At 54.4% G+C, this 22,978-nt stretch overlaps 2 protein-coding genes across 3 annotated transcripts; one reads left to right on the forward strand and one right to left on the reverse strand.

Moving 5' to 3' along the window:
- Positions 1–1,340: 1,340 nt before the first annotated feature.
- On the forward strand, positions 1,341–13,516 carry LGI4 (leucine rich repeat LGI family member 4). The gene is made up of 9 exons (XM_031659661.1): positions 1,341–2,588; positions 2,995–3,066; positions 3,335–3,406; positions 5,043–5,114; positions 5,225–5,296; positions 5,526–5,695; positions 10,970–11,134; positions 11,211–11,716; positions 12,523–13,516. The coding sequence occupies exons 1-9, from the start codon at positions 2,419–2,421 to the stop codon at positions 12,835–12,837; spliced, it is 1,614 nt and encodes a 537-aa protein (XP_031515521.1). The 5' UTR covers positions 1,341–2,418; the 3' UTR covers positions 12,838–13,516.
- Positions 13,517–13,702: 186 nt separating this feature from the next.
- On the reverse strand, positions 13,703–22,259 carry FXYD3 (FXYD domain containing ion transport regulator 3). 2 transcript variants are annotated; one of them, XM_009194133.4, is made up of 9 exons: positions 20,852–21,496; positions 18,783–18,866; positions 18,618–18,671; positions 16,927–16,959; positions 16,788–16,811; positions 15,185–15,259; positions 15,070–15,106; positions 14,716–14,753; positions 13,703–14,589 (listed from the first exon to the last, which is right to left on the reverse strand). In XM_009194133.4, the coding sequence occupies exons 1-9, from the start codon at positions 20,922–20,924 to the stop codon at positions 14,573–14,575; spliced, it is 435 nt and encodes a 144-aa protein (XP_009192397.1). In that variant the 5' UTR covers positions 20,925–21,496; the 3' UTR covers positions 13,703–14,572. The 2 variants fall into 2 exon arrangements, with proteins under 2 accessions (XP_009192397.1, XP_021786693.1); XM_021931001.2 differs by lacking the exons at positions 18,783–18,866; positions 20,852–21,496 and adding an exon at positions 21,831–22,259.
- Between the last annotated feature and the right edge of the window lie 719 nt (positions 22,260–22,978).

The raw sequence follows: 22,978 nt of genomic DNA on the forward strand, positions 1-22,978 counted from the left end.
GAGTAGCTGGGACTACAGGTGTGCGACACCATGCCTGGCTAATTTTTTTATTTTTTGTACGGTCGGGGTTTCACTATGTTGCCCACTATGTTGTCTTGAACTCCTGGCCTCAAGCGATCCTCCCACTTCAGCCTGCCAACGTGTGGGATTATAGACATGAGCCACTGTGCTTGGCCCATTATTATTGTCCTTGTCATCCTCCTCCTTGTGAACTGAACCGCTGGGCTGGGCACTCTATGAGAGTGGGTTCCAATCCCTCTGTGTCCCTGGCACTCAACTCTCCAACTTCACTTTCAGGGACTTTGTTTATCATACCTGAGAGTCAGCAGAGGAAACCAACAGCTGAAGGGCATGGCTCAAACCACAAGCTGCTGGGGTCTGCTCCTCTAGGACCTGGATCCGGAGCCCACCCCCAAGCCTGCCGACCACTGAGGGATGCCCACCTTGTGCTGAACCCCAAAAGAATGAGTTGCCTCCATCACCTGAGTCCTCTCCACAACTGGGAAGTGGGTGCCACGATTGTCCCCATTTTACAGATAGGAAAACTGAGGCCACACAGGACTGGGCCTGCAACCCAGATCTGCATGACCTCCAAGCTGTTAAGCCCCCTTATCCTCCAACGAGGCTTCTGGGTGTGGGCGTCAGAGTGGAGAGAGCCTGCATGCATTCCGTAATCACAGGGTGAGTCTCGGCCTCAGGTGATGAGGTGGTACAGCCTAGGGGTTAGGTTTAGAGCTGAACAGAGCCAGGAAAGTAATCACATAACTGCCCTGTGCCTTAGTTTCCCCATCTGTAAAGCAAGGATAGCAGTACTGCCCATCTCACAGGGTGGCTGTGAAGGCTGAGTGAGTATAAACATTACTACTATTTCATGTTAGCTAACAAGTGTCACTTACTTATTTTTCTTATTTAGTGGACAGAATCTATCCAAATGACTGAAAGCTTAGTCCAGATTAAAACAACCAATTATCCATCTATCCATGAACTCTCATCTCCAAAGAAAGAATGCAAAATAACTTGGAGCAGCCCTGGGGCTGGATGCCTGGGTTTGAATCCTGGCTGTGCCCTCAGCTGGGTAACGTGGAGTTCAGGTTCCCTGACCTGTCTCCACTTCCTCCAGCTGTAAAGTGGTGGTGATAACAGCACCAACTTCAGAGGGCTTTGGCAAGATCAGAATGAGTTAATAGATGAGCTTTTAGGACAAGGCCAGGCTCAGAGTAGACGCTGAAGAAGGGGTGGCATCATCATCGTCATCATCATCATCTTCTTCACCATCATCATCTTCATCATCATCATCATCATCTTCTTCACCATCATCATCTTCTTCATCATCATCATCTTCTTCACCATCATCATCTTCATCATCGTCATCATCATCATCTTCTTCACCATCATCATCATCTTCATCATCATTGTCATCATCATCATTATGTCCTCGGGTTGGTGCCACCCCCCAGTGGGTGTTGGGCACTCGAGGGTTAATTTCAGAGTAGGGGAGGGAGGCTGTGGGCTTGGGGCAGGGCAGAGGTCCTGCCGAGTGTGACCACCAGAGGGAGCAGCTGGACCTGAACTGGCCCCACTGACAGCGCCCAATGCACCCTCCTGGAGCCAGGGGAGGGGGCTGGCGGAGAGTGGCCAGGAAGGGATGTCCCCAGCCCCCAGGGGCCTCTCCTCCCACCCCGCTCCCGTCTGCAGAGCCATCCGGTCCCCACCCTGGTGACATCGTCCTCCTGCTCCCGCAATAGGGTTGAGTGGGGAATCTGGGGAGGGGGCTGGCGTGAGTGGTGGGACGGCTCCAGCCCTTGGTGGCCCCTCCCCCTCCTGTGGGGCTGCCCAGTCCCTTCCCCAAGGCCGACCTTCTCATGGCCTCTGACCCCCTCCTCCTTCCCACCCTACTCTGCCGGGTGTATCGGGTGTCCAGTGAACCCCTTTCCCAAACCTTCAGGGAGAAGGGACGTGGGAGGAGGCAAAGAAACTACAGGCAGGGAGCTGGAAGGGGGGGGAAGGAGACAAGAAATCAAGACACCAGGCAGCGGGACGCACACACTCACATACGCTCACACACATAGAGGCCAACAGACAGACAGCTACCCAAAGCCTGAAAGACTGACAGCAACACAGAAAAAGAGAAACGCACAGAAAGAGAGACAAAGACAGAAATAGAAACAGACTAACACGCAGAGTCAGAAATACAGAGACAGAAAGACAGGGAGAAAGAGAAACAGAAAATTAGACACCAAAGAGATACGAACAGGGAGGAAGGCCGACTGAAGGAAAGACGGCGAAGAGGAGAGAGAAGCCAGGGCCAAGCGTGCCAGCAGGCGGATGGAGGGCGGCCTGGTGGAGGAGGAGACATAGTGGCCTAGGCTGAGCTGGGTGGGCCGGGAGAAGCGGGTGCCTCAGCGCGGGGGTGGTGGCATGGGAGGGGCAGGCATTCTGCTGCTGCTGCTGGCCGGGGCGGGGGTGGTGGTGGCCTGGAGGCCCCCAAAGGGAAAGTGTCCCTTGCGCTGTTCCTGCTCCAAAGACAGCGCCCTGTGTGAGGGATCCCCGGACCTGCCTGTCAGCTTCTCTCCAAACCTGCTGTCACTGTGAGTGTCCAGCCCTCTGCACACCCAAAAGTGGAGATGGAAGTCCTGGGACCCCAGAGGTTGGGATGTGGTGCTGAGTCCCCAGGGAAACAGGGGCCCATCAGGATCTCAGGAGATGGGCAGCAAAGGCTGTCGGGATGCCATGAAGAGGAGTGCTGGCGTCTGGGAGGGAGCAGAGGGAAACCCCAGAGGGCAGCAACAGCATTTGGGGCCCAGGAAGAGGGTTGAGTGCTGTCAGGGTCCTCGTCAAGCCAGGAGGGCAAATGCCTGCCTCCTCTGGCATGCAGGGGAGACACACCCAGGGTCAGGGTGGCACGCTGGGGTCTCCTGGATGGCAGAAGGCTCTGGTTTGGGACTGGAGCATTGCTGTGGTGTCCCCCTCACCTACCACTGCCCACATCCCCAGCTCATTCGTCAGGACTGGAGTCACCCAGCTGAAAGCCGGCAGCTTCCTGAGAATTCCGTCTCTGCACCTGCTGTGAGTGGGGCCTGGCTGGGCCGACAACCAGCGCAAGGGAGTGGGCGGTCATGCACATGTGTGGGAATAAATGCTCACACAGATGTTAGGTGGGTGTTCATGCACGTGTGTGGGGGTGTGTGCACACGTGCGTGCAAAAGCATTTGTGTCCATGCACATACTCACACCTGCATGCCCATGCCTGTGTGGGCTGAGGGTGGAGGCCAGGGTTAAAATGTCAGATGGAGCCCGCAACTCCGGGAAAATTTTTTTCTTGCCCCCTTGCCAGCCTCTTCACCTCCAACTCTTTCTCCGTGATTGAGGACGATGCGTTTGCGGGCCTGTCCCACCTGCAGTACCTGTGAGTGAGGCCAGGGGATGGAGGCAGGTGGGCCTGGGAGAAGGAAGGACCCTTCTGTGGCTCCCAGAGTAGGGGGAGATGGGAGCTGTGGCCCTGAGGAGAAGGTGTTTGGACATCATGGTGGGATGATGTTGATAAAAATGGTGAACCCAGTGGTGGTGATGATTTGGGTGATACTGACAAAGTTCTCAGGGCTGGTGTTAATGTTGCTTATCAGTGTTGATTATCACCTCATTTCTCTGCTTCAAGATCTACAAAGAGCCCAGTTAACCAGAGCCTGGTTCTGGCTCTACCTGACTCATGGGAGCCCAGGGAGGGTGTAAAGAAGTCAGAGACAAGAGACGTTTCAAATGACCAGGAAATAACTCTGAATTAGGTAGTGGTGGTGATACTGTGGGATTGGGTAGTGGTGGTGATGGTGGCGGCGGTGGCAATGACAGCATGACAGTGCTGGCATTTATGTTGGTCATGGCGTTGATGATAATGGCAGTGGTGATGACCCTGTTGCTGCTGTTGACGTGGAGTTGGTGGCCTTATTGATGATGATGCAGTGGGGATGATGGTAAAAATGGTAGCCCCAGTGGTGATGATGCTCTGGATGAAATTGATGATGAAGTTCTTGGGGCTTGTGTCTGTGATCATTATCAATGTTGTGGGGTGGACCATTACAGTATTGGTGTTGACGTTGGTGATGGCTGTGGGTAGGATGTTGGGGTTGGTATGAATGGCAATGTTGTTGGTACTGGGTTGGTGATGATGGTGAAGGTGTTGGTATTTATGGAAACGCTGACAGCGGTAGTACCGGTGGTGGGCGAATGTGTGCGTCTTGGGTATAAGGGAGAGGTTGTTGGTGTTGGCAGTGTTGGTGGTGCTCATGCTGATGTGTGTGACAGTGCAGCATTGGAGATGAGGGTGGCAATCTTTTTGGTGTTGATCATGAAAGTTGTGCTGTTGGTGGTGATTACCGGTGTTGTTGGTGTGGAGTTTGGTAATGATTATATTGGTGTTGGTGTTGATGGGAGTGGGTGGTGACGTTGTTATTGGTGACAATGATGCTAGTGTTGGTGTGATAGTGGCAAGGTATAATGTTGGGGATAGCAGCAGTTACTGGTCCTGGGTTTGATAATGGTAATACAGACATGGGTGTTGGGGATGCTGGCATTGGGTTGGTCATTACGGATGATGCTGGAGGTAATGTGGTGGTCTGGGTGCTAGCACTGGTGGTGGTGATGGTGGTGGCAGGGTATGGTGTTGGGGATAATGGCAGTTATTGGTCCTGGGATTGATGACGGTGATAAAGACATGGGTGTTGGGGATGCTGGCATTGGTGTTGATCATTCCTAATGATGCTGGAGGTGTTGGTGGTGATTTGGGTGTTAGCACTGGTGATGGTGATTGTGCTGGTGGCGGCAGGGCAAAGTTCACAGTGAAACTGGCATTGACTATGGGGCCAGTTTCGTGGCTTCTAGAATTGACGGCTGGGACTTTGGCAAGGAGAGGTTTTTGAGAGGCTTTCCTTGGGATTGTCCATGGTATTGGAAGAGAATTCAGCACCTTCCAGTGGGCCTATGGCTTTCATGGGGTGCGTTCCCTGAAGCTCAGTGGGCCTCCCCCTGACCCCAGCTTCCCTCCACAGCTTCATCGAGGACAATGAGATTGGCTCCATCTCTAAGAATGCCCTCAGAGGACTTCGCTCGCTTACACACCTGTGCGTGCCTCCACTGCCCCAGCCCTCCATGAAAGGCACCCACACTCCACCCCCCAGGGGACACAGGGTATCCTCGTGGCTGCTGACGGTGCCTTCTCTTCCTCCACCAGAAGCCTGGCCAATAACCACCTGGAGGCCCTCCCCAGATTCCTGTTCCGAGGCCTGGAGACCCTTACTCACGTGTGAGGCTCATGGGGGCTGGGAATGTGGGGGTTGGGGAATGTTTGTGTCATAGGGGCATCCATGCCCACTTCTGGTTGGCGTGCTTGCGTTTGGCTGCAGTTGTTCTTATGTATTTTTCTCACCACTATGGAGCCCCATCTCTGGGGACACTTGCCTGGGGTCGGGCAGGAGCATGGCCCCCAGGGTGTGGAAGCGGGGTCGCAGCCCCTCCCCGGCCTCTTGCCCCAGGGACCTCCGTGGGAACCCGTTCCAGTGTGACTGCCGCGTCCTCTGGCTCCTGCAGTGGATGCCCACCGTGAACGCCAGCGTGGGGACCGGCGCCTGTGCGGGCCCCGCCGCCCTGAGCCATATGCAGCTCCGCCACCTCGACCCCGAGACCTTCAAGTGCAGAGCCATAGGTGGGGGCTTTCCTGATGGGGTGGGAGGCGGGGGATCTAGGGGAATGGCTGCGAGGGCCAAGGGGCTTGCCTCACTCCCTGCCGTGCCTTTTCCCGGCGTGGGAAGACCCTGAGCAAGCAGCGCTGCCTTCCTGAGCCCCAGTCTTCTCATCTGTAAAGTGGGGGTAATAAACAGTGATATAGGAGTGCCGTGGGAATTCAGTGATACATCTTCACATGTTCGGCATTTGGCGCCAGGCCTGGGACAGGAGGTCCTTATAAACATTCACCCTTGTTAACATAAAAGCAACCACTTTAAAAAGTCTTCGTTAGGAGCCAAGTATTGCGCTAAGAACTGCAGGTGCAATGTCACCTCATTTACATTGACTCGCCTTTTCTATAAATAGATTTTGTTGCCTTTTGGGATACTGGGTGGTGCAGAGAGCACAGAATGGTGAGGCCAGCCCTGGGTCTCGCCCTCAAAGAGTTCAATGTCCAGAGGAACGCAGGCCCATACAGGACAGCCCAGGAACTATCTGGGCAGGATGGGGAGGCCCAGCCAGAGGGGTCACGGCAGGGATGGGGGAATCTGTGGGAGCTGAGGGAGCCCAGAGTCAGGGCCAGGGCCACACAGATCTAGGGGGACAGGAAGGGCTTCCTGAAGGAGTTTAAGCCTGAAGGGTCTTTACGCAGATGCTTTTCTTTTCTAAGAGTTGGGGTCTCATTCTCTCACCCAGGCTGGCGTGCAATGGTGCCACCATAGCTCACTGCAGCCTCAAACTCCTGGGCTCAAGTGATCCTCCTGCCTCAGCCTGCCAAATAGCTGGGGCTACAAGCATTTGCTACTGTGCCTGGCTAATTTTGTTTAAAACACTTTTTTATAGAGATAGGGTCATGCTGCGTTGCTCAGGCTAGTCTTGAACTTCTGGCTTCAAGTGATCTTCCCACCTCAGCCTCCCAAAGTGCTGGGATTACAAGCATGTGCCACCGCACCCAGCCACAGATGCTATGAATACAATAACAACAGCAATACTTATTATTATCTATAACAATATGAAGGGGGCCAGCCCCTCCACACTTGTGGGTATTTCTCGCAAGGTGGAGACCAGAGACTGAGAAAAGAAATAAGACACAGAGACGAAGTATAGAGGAAGAAAAGTGGGCCCAGGGGACTGGCGCTCAGCAAGTGAGGACCTGCACTGGCACTGGTCCCTGAGTTTCCTCAGTATTTATTGATCACTATCTCTAATCTCTCAGTGAGGGGGATGTGGCAGGACTAAGGGTAATGGTGCAGAGAGGGTCAGCAGGAAAACATGTGAGCAAAGGACTCTGTCATAAATAAGTTTAAGGAAAGGTGCTGTGCTTGGATGTGCACGTAGGCCAGATTTATTTTTAACTTTACACAAACATCTCAGTGCAGTAAAGAGTAGCAGAGCAGTATTGCCGCCAGCATGTCTCACCTCCAGCCATAAGGCGGTTTCTCCTATCTCAGTAAATAGAATGTACGATCGGGTTTTACACCAGGACATTCCATTCCCAGGGACAAGCAGGAGACAGATGCCTTCCTTTTATCTCAGCTGCAAAGAGGACTTCCTCTTTCACTGGTCCTCCTCAGCACAGACCCTTTACAGGTGTCGGACTGGGGGACGGTCAGGTCTTTCCCTTCCCACGAGGCCATATCTTAGGCTGTCTCAGTGCGGGGAAACCTTGGACAATACCTAGGCTTTCTTGGGCAGAGGTCCCTGTGGCCTTCCGCAGTGCATTGTGTCCCTGGGTAATGGAGAATGGAGAACGGTGATGACCTCTACCAAGCGTACTGCCTGCAAACACATTTTTAACAAAGCACATCTTGCATAGCCCTAAATTCATTAAACCTTGAGTCAATACAGCACATGTTTCTGTGAGCACAGGGTTGGGGCTAAGTTTACAGATTAACAGCATCTCAAAGCAGAAGAATTTTTCTTAGTACAAATCAAAATGGAGTTTCTTATGTCTTCCTTTTTCTACACAGACACAGTAACAGTCTGATCTCTCTTCCTTTCCCCCACAATGACATACATGTATGATTATTATCAACGTATAATTATTATGATTCTAAGTGTAAGAAAGGCATGTTTTTGGTCTGCAGGACACATAGAAGAAGAGGATTTAACTTAGGGAGTCCTTCTTCACTCAAATTATCCAACAAACATTCACTGAAGTCCACTCAGTGTCCAGCCCTGTGAGAGGTGATGGTCACTGTGGTTGGGGCCTCAGCCCTGGCCTCATGGGACTTACAGTCCTGGGAATTTGGGGAGACAGACATTTAACAAACACTGCACAAATAAATGTGTGCTATACATTGTGATAACTACAGGGAATGATGACAGAATGAGGGTTCCTTTGGGAGTCAGAGAAGGCTTCTCTCAAGTGGGGATGTTAGGTCTGGATGTGGCTAAGTGAGGAACAGAGGGAAGGGCTCTTCAGAGAGAGGGAACAGCCTGGCCAGTGGCCCTGAGGCAGCATAGCGCGTGCCCTGTTTGAAGATCGAAAGAAGGCAGGTGTGGCTCGGGGTAGTGAGTGGAGGGACAACTATGGATTTTGGAAGCCACAGAGAGGAGAGTAGACTTTATTCTGGGCTATGGGAAGAATGGAAAGTTTTTTTGTGTGTGTTTGTTTATTTGAAACAGGGTCTCACTCTGTCACCCAGGATGGAGTGCAGTGGTACAATCACGGCTCACTGAGGCCTCAACCTTCCCAGTCTCAGATAATCCTCCTGCCTCAGCTTCCTTGGTAGCTGGGGCTACAGGTGCGCCACCACCATGCCCTGCTAATTTTTTGTATTTTTTTTGCAGAGATGGGGTTTTCACCATGTTGTCCAGGCTGCTCTTGAACTCCTGGGCTCTACTGATCCATCTGCCTTGGCTTCCCAAAGTGTGGGGATTACAGGCGTGAGCCACCACTCTCGGCTGAGAGTTTTGAGCAAGAGGTGATTTGACAGCCATTTAAAAAAGATTTGTCTGGGCCGGTTGCAGTGGCTCATGCCTGTAATCCCAGCACTTTGGGAGGCCGAGGTGGGTGGATCACGAGGTCAGGGGTTTCAGACCAGCCTGACCAACATGGTGAAACCCCGTCTCTACTAAAAATACAAAAACTAGCCGGGTGTGGTGGCAGTCACCTGTAATCCCAGCTACTCGGGCTGAGGCAGGAGAATAGGCGTGAGCCGGAGGCTGGAGGAGCTTGCAGTGAGCGAGATGGCGCCCACTACCTCCAACCTGGGTGACAGGCGAAGACTCCGTCTCAAAAAAAAAAAAAAAAAAAAAAAAAAAAATAAAAAGATTTGTCTGGGCGGTTGCAGTGGCTCATGCCTGTAATCCCAGCACTGGGGAGGAGAAGCCGAGGTGGGTGGATCACAGGTCAGGGGTTTCGAACCAGCCTGACCAGCATGGTGGCTCCCGTCTCTAAATGCAAGCAAGCGGGTGTGGTGGCAGTCACCTGTAATCCCAGCTACTCCAGGAGGTTGAGGCAGGAGAATTACTTGAACCTGGGAGGCGGAGGTTGCAGTGAGCGAGAGATACATAACCTGCACTCCAGCCTGGGGCTGACAGGCGAGACTTCATCTCAAAAAAAAAAAAAAAGGCGAGCGGTGGCTCAAGCCTGTAATCCCAGCACTGGGGAGGCCCGAGGCGGGCGGATCTAAGGTCAGGAGTTGAGACCATCACAAGCTATGCAGTGAAACCCGTCTCTACTAAAAAATACAAAAACTAGCCGAGGCAGTGAATTTGAGCGCCTGTAGTCCCAGCTACTCGGGAGGCTGAGGCAGGAGAATGGCGTAAAAACCCGGGAGGCGGAGCTTGCAATGAGCTGAGATCTGGCCACTGCACTCCAGCCTGGGCAACACAGCGAGACTCCGTCTCAAAAAAAAAAAAAAAAAAAAAAAAAAAAATTCGCCCTTTAGGTGGACATTGTATGTAGTTTGGTTCATTGCTTCAACGCTGGCACCTGGAAACAGGGCCTGGCACACAAAGTGAAATATTACAGCCAGGAGTCAACTGCCCAGCTCCCCCACTAACAAGCAGAGCAGCCTTGGCGCCCCAGTGACCATGAAAGCCAACCCGTTGTCACAAACTCTCAAAATACCATGAATGAAGGACAGAGGGATCTGGAGTGAGCTGTCCAGGTGCGTGGGGCAGCCCCTCGGCATCGTCCTTGCTTTCATGCTGGAAACCAGGTTGTGGCACACCCACGTGGTGGGAAAGGAGACCAAGTCGGGACAAGCTCTTTCCAGGTGTGGTGGCTCATTACACTCATCACATCTGCCCTTGTTCCATTGGTCACTCGGTCTCAAAACAGCCACATCTAAATTTCAGGGAGGGCGGTGAATGGGGGTCCCGGGATAATGCAGCCTCTAGCTGGGCGGCCTAGTGACCAATTCCAATCCTCTCTCCTGGAAGGTGGGAGGGATGGGTTTTGTTGGATAACTGGCTGCCTGTGCCATTTAGCCTCCGTTTTCTCATCTGCCAAGGGGAGATCATAACAGAATGTACCTCATAGGGATGTTGTGAAGTTAAATGAATTAATCGAGATGCTTTTTCTAAGGGATTATTTGGTGATGCCACACAGCTTAGAAAATAAGGCTTATGGGCCGGGCACAGTGGCTCACGCCTGTAATCCCAGCACGTTGGGAGGCCGAGGTGGGCGGATCACGAGGTCAGGAGTTCGAGACAACCCTGGCCAACACGGTGAAACCCCGTCTCTACTAACAATACAAAAATTAGCTGGGCATGGCGGCGGATGCCTGTAATTCCAGCTATTTGGGAGGCTGAGGAAGTAGAATTGTTTGAACCCAGGAGGTGGATGTGGCTCATGCCTGTAATCCCATCACTTTGGGAGGTCAAGGCAGGAGGATCTCTTGAACCCAGGAATTCCAGACCAGCCTGGGCAACATAGCAAGACGCCATCTCTGCAAAAAATTAAAAAATTAGCCAGGCATGGTAGCACACACCTGTAGTCTCAGCAGCTCAAGAGGCTGAGGCAGGAGGATCACTTGAGCCTGGAAGGTGGAGGCTGCACTGAGCTATGATTGTGCCACTGCACTCCAGCCTGGGAGACACAGTGGGACTCTGTCTCAAAACAAAACAAAATCCCCACCCCCCCACAAACCAAACAAACATCTACAGATCAAGACTCCAGTTCTATGTCCCTATGAGGGGAGTATATGAATGGCCCCCATTTCAGAGATGTAGGCAAACTGAGGCTCAGCAATGAGGACCCTGGGTGCCCTGGGGCCTGCCTGACTCTGTCCTCCATCCGCAGAGCTGTCCTGGTTTCAGACGGTGGGGGAGTCGGCCCTGAGCGTAGAGCCCTTCTCCTACGAAGGCGAGCCTCACATTGTGCTGGCACAGCCCTTCGCCGGCCGCTGCCTGATCCTCTCCTGGGACTACAGCCTGCAGCGCTTTCGGCCCGAGGAAGAGCTGCCCGGTGAGCCCCTCCCCGTCCTTCCGCCTGTCCAGCATCCTGCCTGGCCGGCCTGACCTGCCTCCCCACCTCCCCACAGCGCCCTCCGTGGTGTCCTGCAAGCCACTGGTGCTGGGCCCGAGCCTCTTCGTGCTGGCCGCCCGCCTATGGGGGGGCTCACAGCTGTGGGCCCGGCCCAGTCCCGGCCTGCGCCTGGCCCCAACGCAGACCCTGGCCCCGCGGCGGCTGCTGCGGCCCAACGACGCCGAGCTCCTGTGGCTGGAAGGGCAGCCCTGCTTCGTTGTGGCCGACGCCTCCAAGGCAGGCAGCACCACGCTGCTGTGCCGCGACGGGCCCGGCTTTTACCCGCACCAGAGTCTGCACGCCTGGCACAGGGACACGGACGTTGAGGCCCTGGAACTGGACGGCCGGCCCCATCTGCTGCTGGCCTCGGCTTCCCAGCGGCCCGTGCTCTTCCACTGGACCGGTGGCCGCTTCGAGAGACGCACAGACATCCCTGAGGCCGAGGATGTCTATGCCACACGCCACTTCCAGGCTGGTGGGGACGTGTTCCTGTGCCTCACACGCTACATTGGGGACTCCATGGTGAGGCTGGGCCTGGGGGCGGGGGATGCACAGCCAGGCCTGATGCTACAGCTGACTCTTATTGAGGGCTGGCTTTTCAGCACCGACCCAATCTTGCATACTAAGCCTCTAAACTCTGACCTAGCCTCACATGCTGACCTTTGAACCAGGACCCCACCCCACATTGATGCCAAGACTCTGACCCCCTCAAGGCTGACTGACCCTAAACCACTCCCCAGTCCCCAACACTGACGCTGGCCCCAACATCCTGATTCTACCCCCAGATGCTGGCTCTGTGACTCGGATGCATTGCACACTTCACCACAGCCACACCTGTCTCCACCCTGACACTGAGCCCCCAAGGCTGACGCTGGGGTTAAGCCCTGCCCACTCTGTTTCTGGAGTGAGGTGCAGGCAGGGGAGGGTTCTGAGCCTGGAAGGGTGCTGATCTGACTTAGATGTTCACAAGGTCTCTGGGTGGGGAAGAGACTGGGGGAGCAGGGAGAGGAGCCTAGAGACCAGGGAAGAGGTTACCAGGATGGTCCATTCGGGAGGGGATGGAGTTCGGCCAGAGGTGGTGGGAGAAATGTACAACTACAGTAGGTGAAACTGACAGAGTCTATGGCTGAGTGCTTCTGTGTGGGGTGTGAGGGCAAGAGAAAGGCTCAGAACAACTCCGTGTGTGTGGCCGAACAGCTGGGTGGTGATCTTTAGGAAGATAAGAAAGCTATGGGAGTTTCGGGACCGACAAGCTTCAGCTTCCAAGCTCTTCCAGGGCCCCCAGAGACCCCCAGGACCCCAGGCCCTCACTGGCCACACCCCCACAGGTCATGCGCTGGGACGGCTCCATGTTTCGTCTGCTGCAGCAACTTCCCTCGCGCGGTGCCCACGTCTTCCAGCCACTGCTCATCGCCAGGGACCAGCTGGCCATCCTGGGCAGCGACTTTGCCTTCAGTCAGGTCCTCCGTCTTGAGCCTGACAAGGGGCTCCTGGAGCCGCTGCAGGAGCTGGGGCCCCCGGCCCTGGTGGCCCCCCGTGCCTTCGCCCACATCACTATGGCCGGCAGACGCTTCCTCTTTGCTGCTTGCTTTAAGGGCCCCACACAGATCTACCAGCATCACGAGATTGACCTCAGTGCCTGACACCATCAACGGGACTCTGGGCATGGCTGGGGCCCCGGGATGGCCCTTTGTCTGGCTCCTGGCCCCACTTGGGGTGATGGCCGCCTGTGAGCTGCTGACCATGGGCCACGTTCATCAGCCACACGTCTAGGACTTAAGCCCACTTCTTAAAGGATCTGCACCCATGGGGTGACATAGAGGGTCACAGCCTATTGGACCTCCCGAGCTGCCCTTCAGGTCTAAAGCAACATCTGGACATCTCGGCTGGGACAGATTCCCCATCAAAGGCAATCTGGGGGTGCAGGCTGGTGCACTGCATGGAGTCGAGGTGGAGGTCACCTGCAGAGCTCCATGAGGTCCGGAAGTCCCCTCTCAACCCGCTCCCACCCCCGCTGGTCCCTCTGAAAGCACTGAGGAGTCGATGGCATTCCTTTCCCATTCTAAACTCCATGCAGCCAATCGCTTTCCTGGAAAAGCACCAACCTCAAAGCCAACTCAGCGCTGGGCGGGTTCACCTTTGTTGCTTGTGCGCATGCGTGCGGCCGCCAGGCGCGCTGTGCCTCTTGCGCCTCTTGCGCGTGCGCGGGGCACAAGGAGGGACGGCGGGAGGTGTCGCGGGGAGCCCGGTGCCCTCCTGGATGGGCGATGGAGGCAAGGACAAGAAGAGTCCGAGCTCAATAAATGCGCTGTGCACCCTGCCCGCCCAGTGTTGTGGATGCTTGGGAGAGGATGTCCTGTGAACAGCACAGGGTGGGGATGGTGTCCCTGGAGCAGTGCTAAGAGTGGCCCAGGTCCCAGGGAGGCGTTTCCGCAGCTCATGGTCTCTGAGTGTGGGTTGGTGGTTATCGAGGGACTCAGGGGATGTTTGAGGGATAAAACGGCATGATGAGGGGACAAGTCACGAGTTTATTGTGGGTCTCTATTTGGGTTCATGTCTCAGGACATTGGGGGAGATATTTTTGGGTGTTTTTAGTTTTAGGCATTTTGTGGGGTAGTTCACGGGAACATTTTGGATGCCTTAATAAGTACTGGGGAGGCTCAAGGGAGTTTGAGGCTTGTTGGAAATTCTCACACTATGTGGTCACCGTATGTCATTAAGGGTAGCATAGGGAATTATTTAACGGGCTTGCAGGGACATTTGGGTATTTGGAAAGATCTTGGAATAAATTGAGGTCTCGGGGGTGAATGAAAGGGTCACAGGAGTCTCACTGTTATAAACTGAACACTTCCATCATGGTAGGATGCTCCTATGTTCCAGTTTTCCTGGGATGGTCCAGGGTCCACTGGAATGTTCCAGTGTTCCATCTGGTTAGAGCTCTCTCATTCCTTTGGCTACTAGTAAATCCCAAATTGCATATGAGGTTCCCATGGCTGAGGAGGCAGAGGGCGGGCCTGTGCCATGCCCCAAGCCACAAGGGAACAGGCCTGTGGGCTTTTCCCAACAAGCAGGCTCAGCGCCAGCCTCTGTGTCAGCCTCCAGGACACGCCGACCTTCTCATGGTGCCCCAAGCCCCACCCCAGTGTACACATAGGAAGTCTCCAGGCTGCTTGGGCAGAGGCACAATCATTTTAGATTAAAAAAAAAAAAAAAATTGAACAAAGAGACCCTCCTGTGAGAGGTGAGATGAGGCCCTGCAGTGCAAGGGAGTCCCAGCAGAGGAGAGAGAATTCCATCCTGGAGTTCAAGTTTCTGTGCAGAGACAGGACCTGGGGACAGAGAACGGTCCTCCACCCAATTTCAGCTGGTCCGTCTTCATCAGTTATGGGCTGAGCCTGGGGGAGGTGACGGGGTCCGTTTGTGAGGGTGGATTGAGTTTTCTTGCCAGTGTGCATGCGCATGCGCACACACACACACACCACTTCCGTGTTCCCCTCAGCCCCATGCTGCCCCATCTTTACCTGGGGTGATGAGAGGTGGAGTCTCCCCTGGATGGTGACTAAGGAGACAAAAGCAGTGAGATCCGTGTCCACCCTCATTTGCCTTCTCCCTCCGGGCAGAGGGTTCTTAGCCTGCCCAGACATGTCTTCCTAGCTGCTTTTCCACTTGGGGGGTTGTGCAATCCCAGGGGCCAAAGCATTTCAGGATTTGGGGCCCTCTGGGGATTACCAGCTAGAAACCATGAACCTGGAAATCTTAGCAGCAGGAACTCTGCAGGGCAGAGCCCGGAGGCCTCTCCTGCTGGGACAGTTAGCCCTTTCACCCTGAAAAGCATCCAGCCAGCCTGAGGCGGGCATGCCGGAACAGTATCTTACCTGGGCTTCTGGCCGAACTTACATTTGCATTTTCCACCTGTTGGGGAGAGCTGAGTGGTCAGGGGAGGGGAGCCCCAGCCCCGGCCCGCCTGCTCCCCCCAGCTCCTTCACTTACTCATGACAATGATGATGCCCATGGCGCACAGAACCCCAGCGCAGATGAGCCCGCCAACCTGGAGGCTGTGCCAGTCTAGGAGGAAAGTGGAGGGGACCTCAGTGCCAGGCTATGTCCTCTCCATCCGTCCCCCCATCCTCTTGACAAATACATATGGAGCATCTAGGATGCGCAGGGTGCCGGGGACACCGCCGTAAGAAAACAGACAAAATCCTAAGTGCTCACATTCTAGTTCACACACCAGCAAACAAGATCTGTCATGCAGGGTCAGGCAGAGATAAGTGGTCTGAAGAAAAATAAGCAGGGTGGGCGATGGAAAGTCAGAGGGCAGGCTGGGCATAGTGGCTGACACCTATTAGGTTGGTGCAAAAGTACGTTTTTGGCTAGGCACGGTGGCTCACGCCTGATATCCCAGAACTCTGGGAGGCCGAGGTGGGAGGATCACCTGAGATCAGGAGTTCCAGACCAGCCTGGCCAACATGGTGAAACCCATTCTCTACTAAAAATACAAAAATTAGCCAGGCATGGTGGCAGGCGCCCGTAATCTCAGTTACTTGGCAGGCTGAGGCAGGAGAATCATTTGAACCCGGGAGGCGGAGGTTGCAGTGAGCCAAGACTGCCAAGATTGCGCCATTGCACTCCAGCCAGTCACACTCTGGGTGAAAGAGCAAAATTCTGCCTCAAAAAAAAAAAAAAAAATGCACTTTTGCCATGAAAAGCGGTTGCAAAAACCACAATTACTTTTGAACCAACCTAATATACAGAGCTTTGAGACTTCAGGAGTTTAGGAGTTCTAGACCAGCCTGAGCAACATAGTGAGACCCCATCTCTACAAAGTATACAAAAATTAGCCAGATATGGTGGTGCATGACTGCAGTCCCAGCTATTCAGGAGGCTGAGGCAGGAGGATCGCTTGAGCCCAGGAATTTGAGGCTGCAGTGAGCTATGATTACGCCATAGCACTCCAGCGTGGGCAACAGTGTGAGACCTGTCTCTAAAAAACAAGTCAGAGGGCAGCTCTTTTCGAGGGAGTTATCAGGGAAGGCCTCTTAGGGGGCTGCATTTGAGCAGAGGGAAGGGAGGGAGCCATTTGGTTCTATGGAAGGAAGTGTTCCAGGCAGAGGAACCAGCAAGTGCAGAGGTCTGAGGCTGGCCGTATGTCTGCGGTGTCTGAGAGGCTTGGAGCAGAAGGAGTGAGGAGCGTGGAGGAGGTGAGGGCAGAGCGGGGAGTAGGGAGCAGGTCATCGGAACCTGGAGGCCAGATGAGGGTTTTGACCGAACAGCTCACCACCTCCAGGAAGTCTTCTCAAGTCAACACTTCTCCCAGCAGTTGATGTGAACCAAACAATGGCTTCTTGCAAACTGTCCTCACCTCCTGCGTGTGTCTAACTATCTTGCTGGAATAGAACCTTCCCAAAGGCCAGGTTGCTGCCTCTAGTTCCTTTAATCCACCATGTGGACTCCTCAGTGCCCCCATCTTAGTCCCTTCCTATCTTTGTCCTGTGACGCTCACATCAGACCCTCACCCAATCCTGTGTGGGAACCCTTGGCACCAAGCAGTATGTGGGGTTAGGGGGAAGGGAATGGGGACACAGGCTCTCACCATAGTAGAAAGGACTGTTTTTATCTGCAAGGAAAGAAAAAACCTCATGAATCCAGGATTACAGCCAGGATGCAGGCCCCGCTCCCACCCAGGGGAGAATTTGGGGGTGGGACAGGTGAAAGAGTCCAGTCTGACTCACCCTCTGGGTCATTGGCGTCCAGGACAGGCAAGCCTGGTGGGAGAAGAGGGGAAGAAGGGGAGATGGTGATGCTGGCCTCAGCCAAGCCCTTGGGCAGGGCCCGTGGAGTTTCAGGGGCCTTGGGAAAGGGTCCCCTGAGGGACAGGGGTCCTGTCACTGAGCAGCCGCCTCATCCCCTCATATCCCATCATGGAAATGTGAACTTGCCCACTCAGCCCCACACCTCCGAGTCATGCCAGCATTCTACCACCTGAAATTGGTTCTAATCTAGGAGGGTTTTGGCCACTGTCTGGTCTCGTGTTTCAGACACGTGGTTAATCCATGCCTTCTGCAGCAGCAAGGGACTTTTCTGGTCAAGACGACAGATGGTTTCAGTTCCCAGATTCCTGTTTCCCCAAGTCCCATCATGCTCAAAGCCCATCCTCCCGCTTCCACCATGTCCACACCCACCTGGTCTGGTGTTTGCACATCATTGAAAATGACTCACTATTATACACTTAAATAGACTTTATTGAAAATGTAATTTTAGATCACTACCCTGCAGGGAATACTAGTCTTGCCCTGTGTAATGGATAAAAAGTGTGCCTATAATCCCAGAGCTTTGGGAGGCAGACGTGGAAGGATTCCTTGAGCCTGGGAGGTCAAGGCTGCAGTGAAAAAGTAAAAAGGGGACTGGGCGCAGTGGCTTAGGCCTGTAATCCCAACACTTTGGGAGGCCGAGGCAGGAGGATCACTTGAAGTCAGGAGTTCGAGACCAGCCTGGCCAATATGGTGAAACCTTGTCTCTTCTAAAAATATAAAAGTTAGCCAGGCATGGTGGCACATGCCTGTAATCCCAACTACTTGGGAGGCTGAGGCAGGAGAATCACTTGAACCCGGGAGGTGGAGGTTGCAGTAAGCTGAGTTCATGCCACTGCACTCCAGCCTGGGCAACAGAGTGAGACTCTGTCTCAAAAAAAAAAAAAAAAGAAAAGAAAAGAAAAGAAAAGAAAGAAAAAACAGGAAAAGTGTTTGGAAGTTAAAGATGCAGTTGCACCGAGCTGAGCCTTCTACTTGAAGTTTTTGGAAAATTTACAAGAGAACTGGCTGGGCAGTTATCTTATTTCAGTGCTTTGAAGGTGTAATTTCATTGTATTCTAGCTTCCATTATTTATGTTTAATAGTCAATCAAGGCCAGTGCAGTGTGGCTCGTGCCTGTAATCCCAGCACTTTGGAAGGCTGAGGTGGGAGGATCAAACTCAGCCAGAAGTTTGAGATCAGCTTGGGCAATACAGTGAGACCTCGTCTCTGCAAAATATTTAAAAATGAGCTGGGCTTGGCGGTGTGTGCCTAGAGTTTTAGCTGTGTAAGGCTAAGAGAGTAGAATTGCTTGACCCCAGGAGTTCAAGGCTGTAGTGAACTGTGATTGCACCATTGCACTCCAGCCTGAGTGACAGAGACTCCCTTTCAAAAAAAAAAAAAAGAAAGAGCGAGAGAATGGGGAAGATGGTGACTTTCCAGCTGTGCGAGCCAGCTCTTCTTGTGTATCCCTGGCAATCACTAGTTTGACTTTACTTACCCTCAAGGAGATGCTGTTCTAACATTTACCACCTTCCCTGGGGCAGTAGAAAAGCACAGGAGAGAGACAGAGGCTTGGCAGTCCCCCATCCAGGGGATCCAGAGGAAAAGGCAGTTGGGGGATTGTTACTCACCTGCCAGGAACACAAGCAGGCCCAGGGTCACCTTCTGCATGTCAGAGCGCGGGCCTAGAGGGGTGGCAGGAGGTCTGGCCTTAGCAGAGCCACCGGGAGGCTGGCCCTGTGCCTATGGCTCCCCAACCCTCCTCCCCTGCTCCCCAGGCAGGGTGCGCAGTTCACCCAGGGCAGGAAGGCTGGCATCTCGCTGGGCTGAGAGATAAGCCGCAGCCGCGCCGTGGAGTGGGGACTGGGTGAAACTCGTGCCTGACGCGGGAGGAGCCATAATAACTCATTGGACATGGACTTCAGGCTTTCTGTGAATCGCCCCGCAACCAAATGAGGGCACCACTGCCCGCTGTTGTCCTCATTGGACAGATGGGGAAACTGAGGCTCTGGGAGGCGAAACTAGGTGCCCTAGCCAGGAAACAGGATTTAAGCCAGGCCTGGCTCCCCAGCAGCTGCTCCTAACTAAGGACTGTCAGGGCCTTGGGGTGTTTGGGGAAGCCAGGTGCTGGGAGCCAGGTGGCAGGAGGCCCGCTTCCCGGGGGTGTCTCCATAGACGGCTCAGAGCCTGCCTCGCCCTGCCAGGACATTGCAGACTTCAGGCTGCGGACTGAGCAGGTTCTTCAAGCTGCTCAGGGCGGGGTGTGTGGAGCAATTGACTTGAGGCTGGGACTGGGGGTAGAGGAGGACAAACTCAGCCTGGCTGCAGCCCTCGCTCCATGTCTGTTCCCCAGAACCTCCCGCCCCTCATCCCTCACCCATGCCCTTCCTGGTCCCAGCCCTGGCCCTGCCTAGCCTGAGTCCCCAGCCCAGCCCCTGACCCTACCCTAGTTCCCGCAGAGCACTTTCTTTCCCAGGTAGACCTGCTCAGCATAAGGAACTTGTTTCTCTCTCCTTCCTGACCTGGCATCAGTCCTGCCCTCCCAGCCTGCAAGGCTGCACCAAGCCCGGGCCTCCAAGCATGCCCTCCCCTGCCCTGTTCCTGCCCAAATGCTACTGAGTGCATAGTTATCATAATTGTTTTTATTTTTTCTCTTTTTTTTGAGGCGGAGTTTCACTCTGTCGCCTAGGCTAGAGTGCAATGGCACAATCTCAGCTCACTGCAACTTCTGCCTCCTGGGTTCAAGCGATTCTCCTGCCTCAGCCTCCCGAGTAGCAGAGACTACAGACGTGTGCCACCATGCCTGGCTAATTTTTGTATTTTTGGTAGAGACAGGATTTCACCATGTTGGCCAGGTTGGTCTTTTTTTTTTTTTTTTTTTTAGGTTTACGCCATTCTCCTGCCTCAGCCTCCCGAGTAGCTGGGACTACAGGCGCCCGCCACCTCGCCCGGCTAGATTTTTTTTGTATTTTTTAGTAGAGACGGGGTTTCACCGTGTTAGCCAGGATGGTCTTGATCTCCTGACCTCGTGATCCGCCCGTCTCGGCCTCCCAAAGTGCTGGGATTACAGGCTTGAGCCACCGCGCCCGGCGGCCAGGTTGGTCTCGAACTCCTGACCTCAGGTGATCCACCCACCCGGGCCTCCCTAAGTGCTGGGATTACAGGTGTGAGCCACCGCGCCTGGTCTAGTTGTAATTTTGATAGCGAGAGCTGGTACTTCCTCCACCTTGCCCTGGGGTGCACACTGACCTTGCTGTGTTCTCACTCACTTAACCCCTCAGCAATTTCATGGACAGCAAAAATGCTGAGAGAGGGTGGCGCCCACAACCAACGGTGCGGGTGGTCCCTGCAGGTTGGCACAGACTCCTCCCTCCGCCTACGCACCCCAGGGCCTGGGAATCCTCTCAGCTTCCCAGTTAATTCCACATGCTGAACTCACAATTTCAGTTTGAGCATCCATTTCTTTTCCTTTTTTTTTTTTTTTTTTGTGGGAAGAAAGCCTGAGACTTTGGGGAGCATTACTGAGACCCAGGAAGTGTTTAGGATCCCCAAAAGTGTTGGGGGTTGGGGGAGCTGGTGTGGGTGGGTGGGCAGGATGGCATGGTGGATAGGGGCACAGGTTGTAGGTAGACTGCCTGTGGTCTGAAGCTGTCACCCATAACCATATGAGTCCTGGTAACAGCAGCAGATGTTTATTGAGTGTCTACCCCACGGGGCATTTTCTTAGCTTCCCACTTATTTGCTCAATCTCTGCAGCTTCATGTAGGGGGCACGATTATTAGCACACATTGCAGTTGTAATCCTGTAACCCCTGCAAATTCATCTTAAAGCCCTATGCTCTGTCGCCGTGGCTGTTGAGTCTCACCTCTTAAGCCTCTTTCCAGGGGCTCCTCCAAGCCACCTCTGGCCTGCAAGGCCCCACTATTCCCCCTTCCCATGATGTCATCCAGGCAAGACTAACAGATGGTATTTGCCTCGCCCCAGCCCCAGCCCCAGCTTCTGCAAAACAATGTCCAGCCCCACGTTTCTGGAGGCTGCAGGGAGCCGGGAGCTGGGTCTGCCCTCACATTCCCCATTCAGGCTGTTGCTGAAGAGGCCCTGGACTGCTCCAGAACCAATGTGGTTGGTGGGCAGGTTAGAGAGGAAGGCAGCCCTGCAGCTGATGCTCTGTCTACCTGCCCTGATCCTTCCTGGCCACGAGGTCCCAAGGCCGGCCTGAGGACTGTTTGCCCCACCTGCCCTCTGCTATCCCCTCTATTTCTCCATACTGTAGGAGAAATGTCTCATGTTCAGGGGCGGGCAGAAAGATCCTGCCCGCTCTGTGCTCCTGAAATCTCCCAAGCAACTCCGCATTTACAACTTCCCCAACAGCTCTGTCCTCTTTTCCTGGAGGTCTCCAGAATCCACATCCCTCAGTGCCTGGGCACCCCGAGTGCATCTAGCACTCCTCATCCACACAGATGTCCCCAGTCCATCTACGCACGCCTGGTCCACTTAGATACCCCTACCTACCCAGGCACCCCCTTCTCTTCCACCCAGATATCCCCAACCCAGATACCCCTAATCCATGCAGACATCAGTCTTCCCAGACACCCCAACCACACTTACCGGTCCTGCCCTCAGCCCAGCCAGCTCAACCAGTCCCTGAGAGGAGAATGGTGGGGAAAGGGACATTAGGGGAAGGGACTTTCTCCTATCTCCTGGCTCCAGAAAAACATTTCCAAAGATTTTAGGCTCTTTAACAGCAGAGCTTCTATGTGGCAGGGTCAGTGGGCAGGTAGATACTCCCTCGTTTAGGGGCAGAGCCAAGGAGGGCTTGGAGGAAGGGGGCCCCAGCTGCTCACCTGTGTGGTTCACCAGGCTGAGCAGAGGTTCCGGGAGAAATCGGGGCTGCGAGGCGGAGTCCTGCCTTTATCCGAAGCTGCCACGCCCTGAGCAAACCTGGGCAGGTAGAAAACAAGTCAGATGCCCTAAGGCCCAGGGGCTCCGTTCCTGCTCTTAAAGAGACAGCTTCACCCCCTCCCCAGCCATCCCAGCCATGGGCAGCACGTTGCTTCGGGGTCACCAGGGCCACAGCAGCCTCAGGTGAGACGGAGAATTGGATGGGTTGGAACTCGGTCCCTGGAATTAAGGGAGGAGCTCTCTCCAATCTTCTGTGCCCAGGAGAGGACCTTGAATGGGGAAGGTTCTGGGGTCTTTAAACGGCAGAGCCTCCAGGGCCATGCAGGGAAGTGATGTGTTGGTGTTCCGACCTGACTTCTTTCCCTTAGATGATGTGTTTTGCCTGGTGGAAGGATTGCTGGCAATTGTGGGGGACTTAAAGTCCCCTTCCAGGCCGCAGCTTGCTGCAGGGACAATTTCAGGGTTATCAGAGACGCTGGCATGACCAAAGTCAGGAGATGGGGCAGGGGTGCATATGAGGGAGCGGCTGGAACAGCAGGGAGGGGCCAGGGTGGGGACTCTGGGACCTTAGTCCTGGTCATAACCTGCTCCCTGCCCTGGGGAGAATGAGAACTGGCTCCCAGGCACCAGGCTGGAGTTTCCTAGCCAAACTCTTTCCGTGGGTGCTGGGAGAGCCAGATGTCCGGGTCTACAGAGTGGGCGCTGGTGGGGGCGGCTGCCTCCTAGTCTAGATAAGGCCCCCTGCATTGTACAAGGCTCCCTCCCCTTTTCCTCCCCCGTCTCCTGCTCCTCCTCCTCCAGGCATTCCTTCCGGATGGGGTCTGTGCAGGCTCCCCCATGGTCCCAGTTGGGGGTGCCCCCTCCCCTCAATTCCGCCTTCTTAGACAGAGGGACTTTTGTCTGGGGGCTGGATGGAGAACAAGGATCCTTTGAGCGGTTGGCGGAGGATTGGGGTCACGGGGAGGGGTAGGGCCAGGAAAGGGGTAGCTCTGCCCTGGACACCAGCTGGACTCCAGGCGACCCCAACACCATCGTGGGGGCAGGGAGGAGAGCTGCAGGGCCAGGCCAGGGAGAAGCAGCTGCTGGGAGT

The sequence above is a fragment of the Papio anubis genome, chromosome 20 (genome assembly GCF_008728515.1).
Source record: "Papio anubis isolate 15944 chromosome 20, Panubis1.0, whole genome shotgun sequence".
NCBI classification, from domain to species: domain Eukaryota; kingdom Metazoa; phylum Chordata; class Mammalia; order Primates; family Cercopithecidae; genus Papio; species Papio anubis.

Excerpts from the sequence above, each read along its gene's own strand:
- LGI4 (XM_031659661.1), top strand. The coding sequence starts at position 2,419 with ATGGGAGGGGCAGGCATTCTGCTGCTGCTGCTGGCCGGGGCGGGGGTG. Across the intron at positions 5,696-10,969 it reads CTTCAAGTGCAGAGCCATAG|AGCTGTCCTGGTTTCAGACG; the intron begins GTGGGGGCTTTC and ends CTCCATCCGCAG. Across the intron at positions 11,717-12,522 it reads GCTACATTGGGGACTCCATG|GTCATGCGCTGGGACGGCTC; the intron begins GTGAGGCTGGGC and ends ACACCCCCACAG.
- FXYD3 (XM_009194133.4), bottom strand. The coding sequence starts at position 20,924 with ATGGGAAGGGGGAATAGTGGGGCCTTGCAGGCCAGAGGTGGCTTGGAG. Across the intron at positions 15,260-16,787 it reads AAACAGTCCTTTCTACTATG|ACTGGCACAGCCTCCAGGTT; the intron begins GTGAGAGCCTGT and ends CTTTCCTCCTAG. Across the intron at positions 15,107-15,184 it reads GGGCATCATCATTGTCATGA|GTGGAAAATGCAAATGTAAG; the intron begins GTAAGTGAAGGA and ends TCTCCCCAACAG.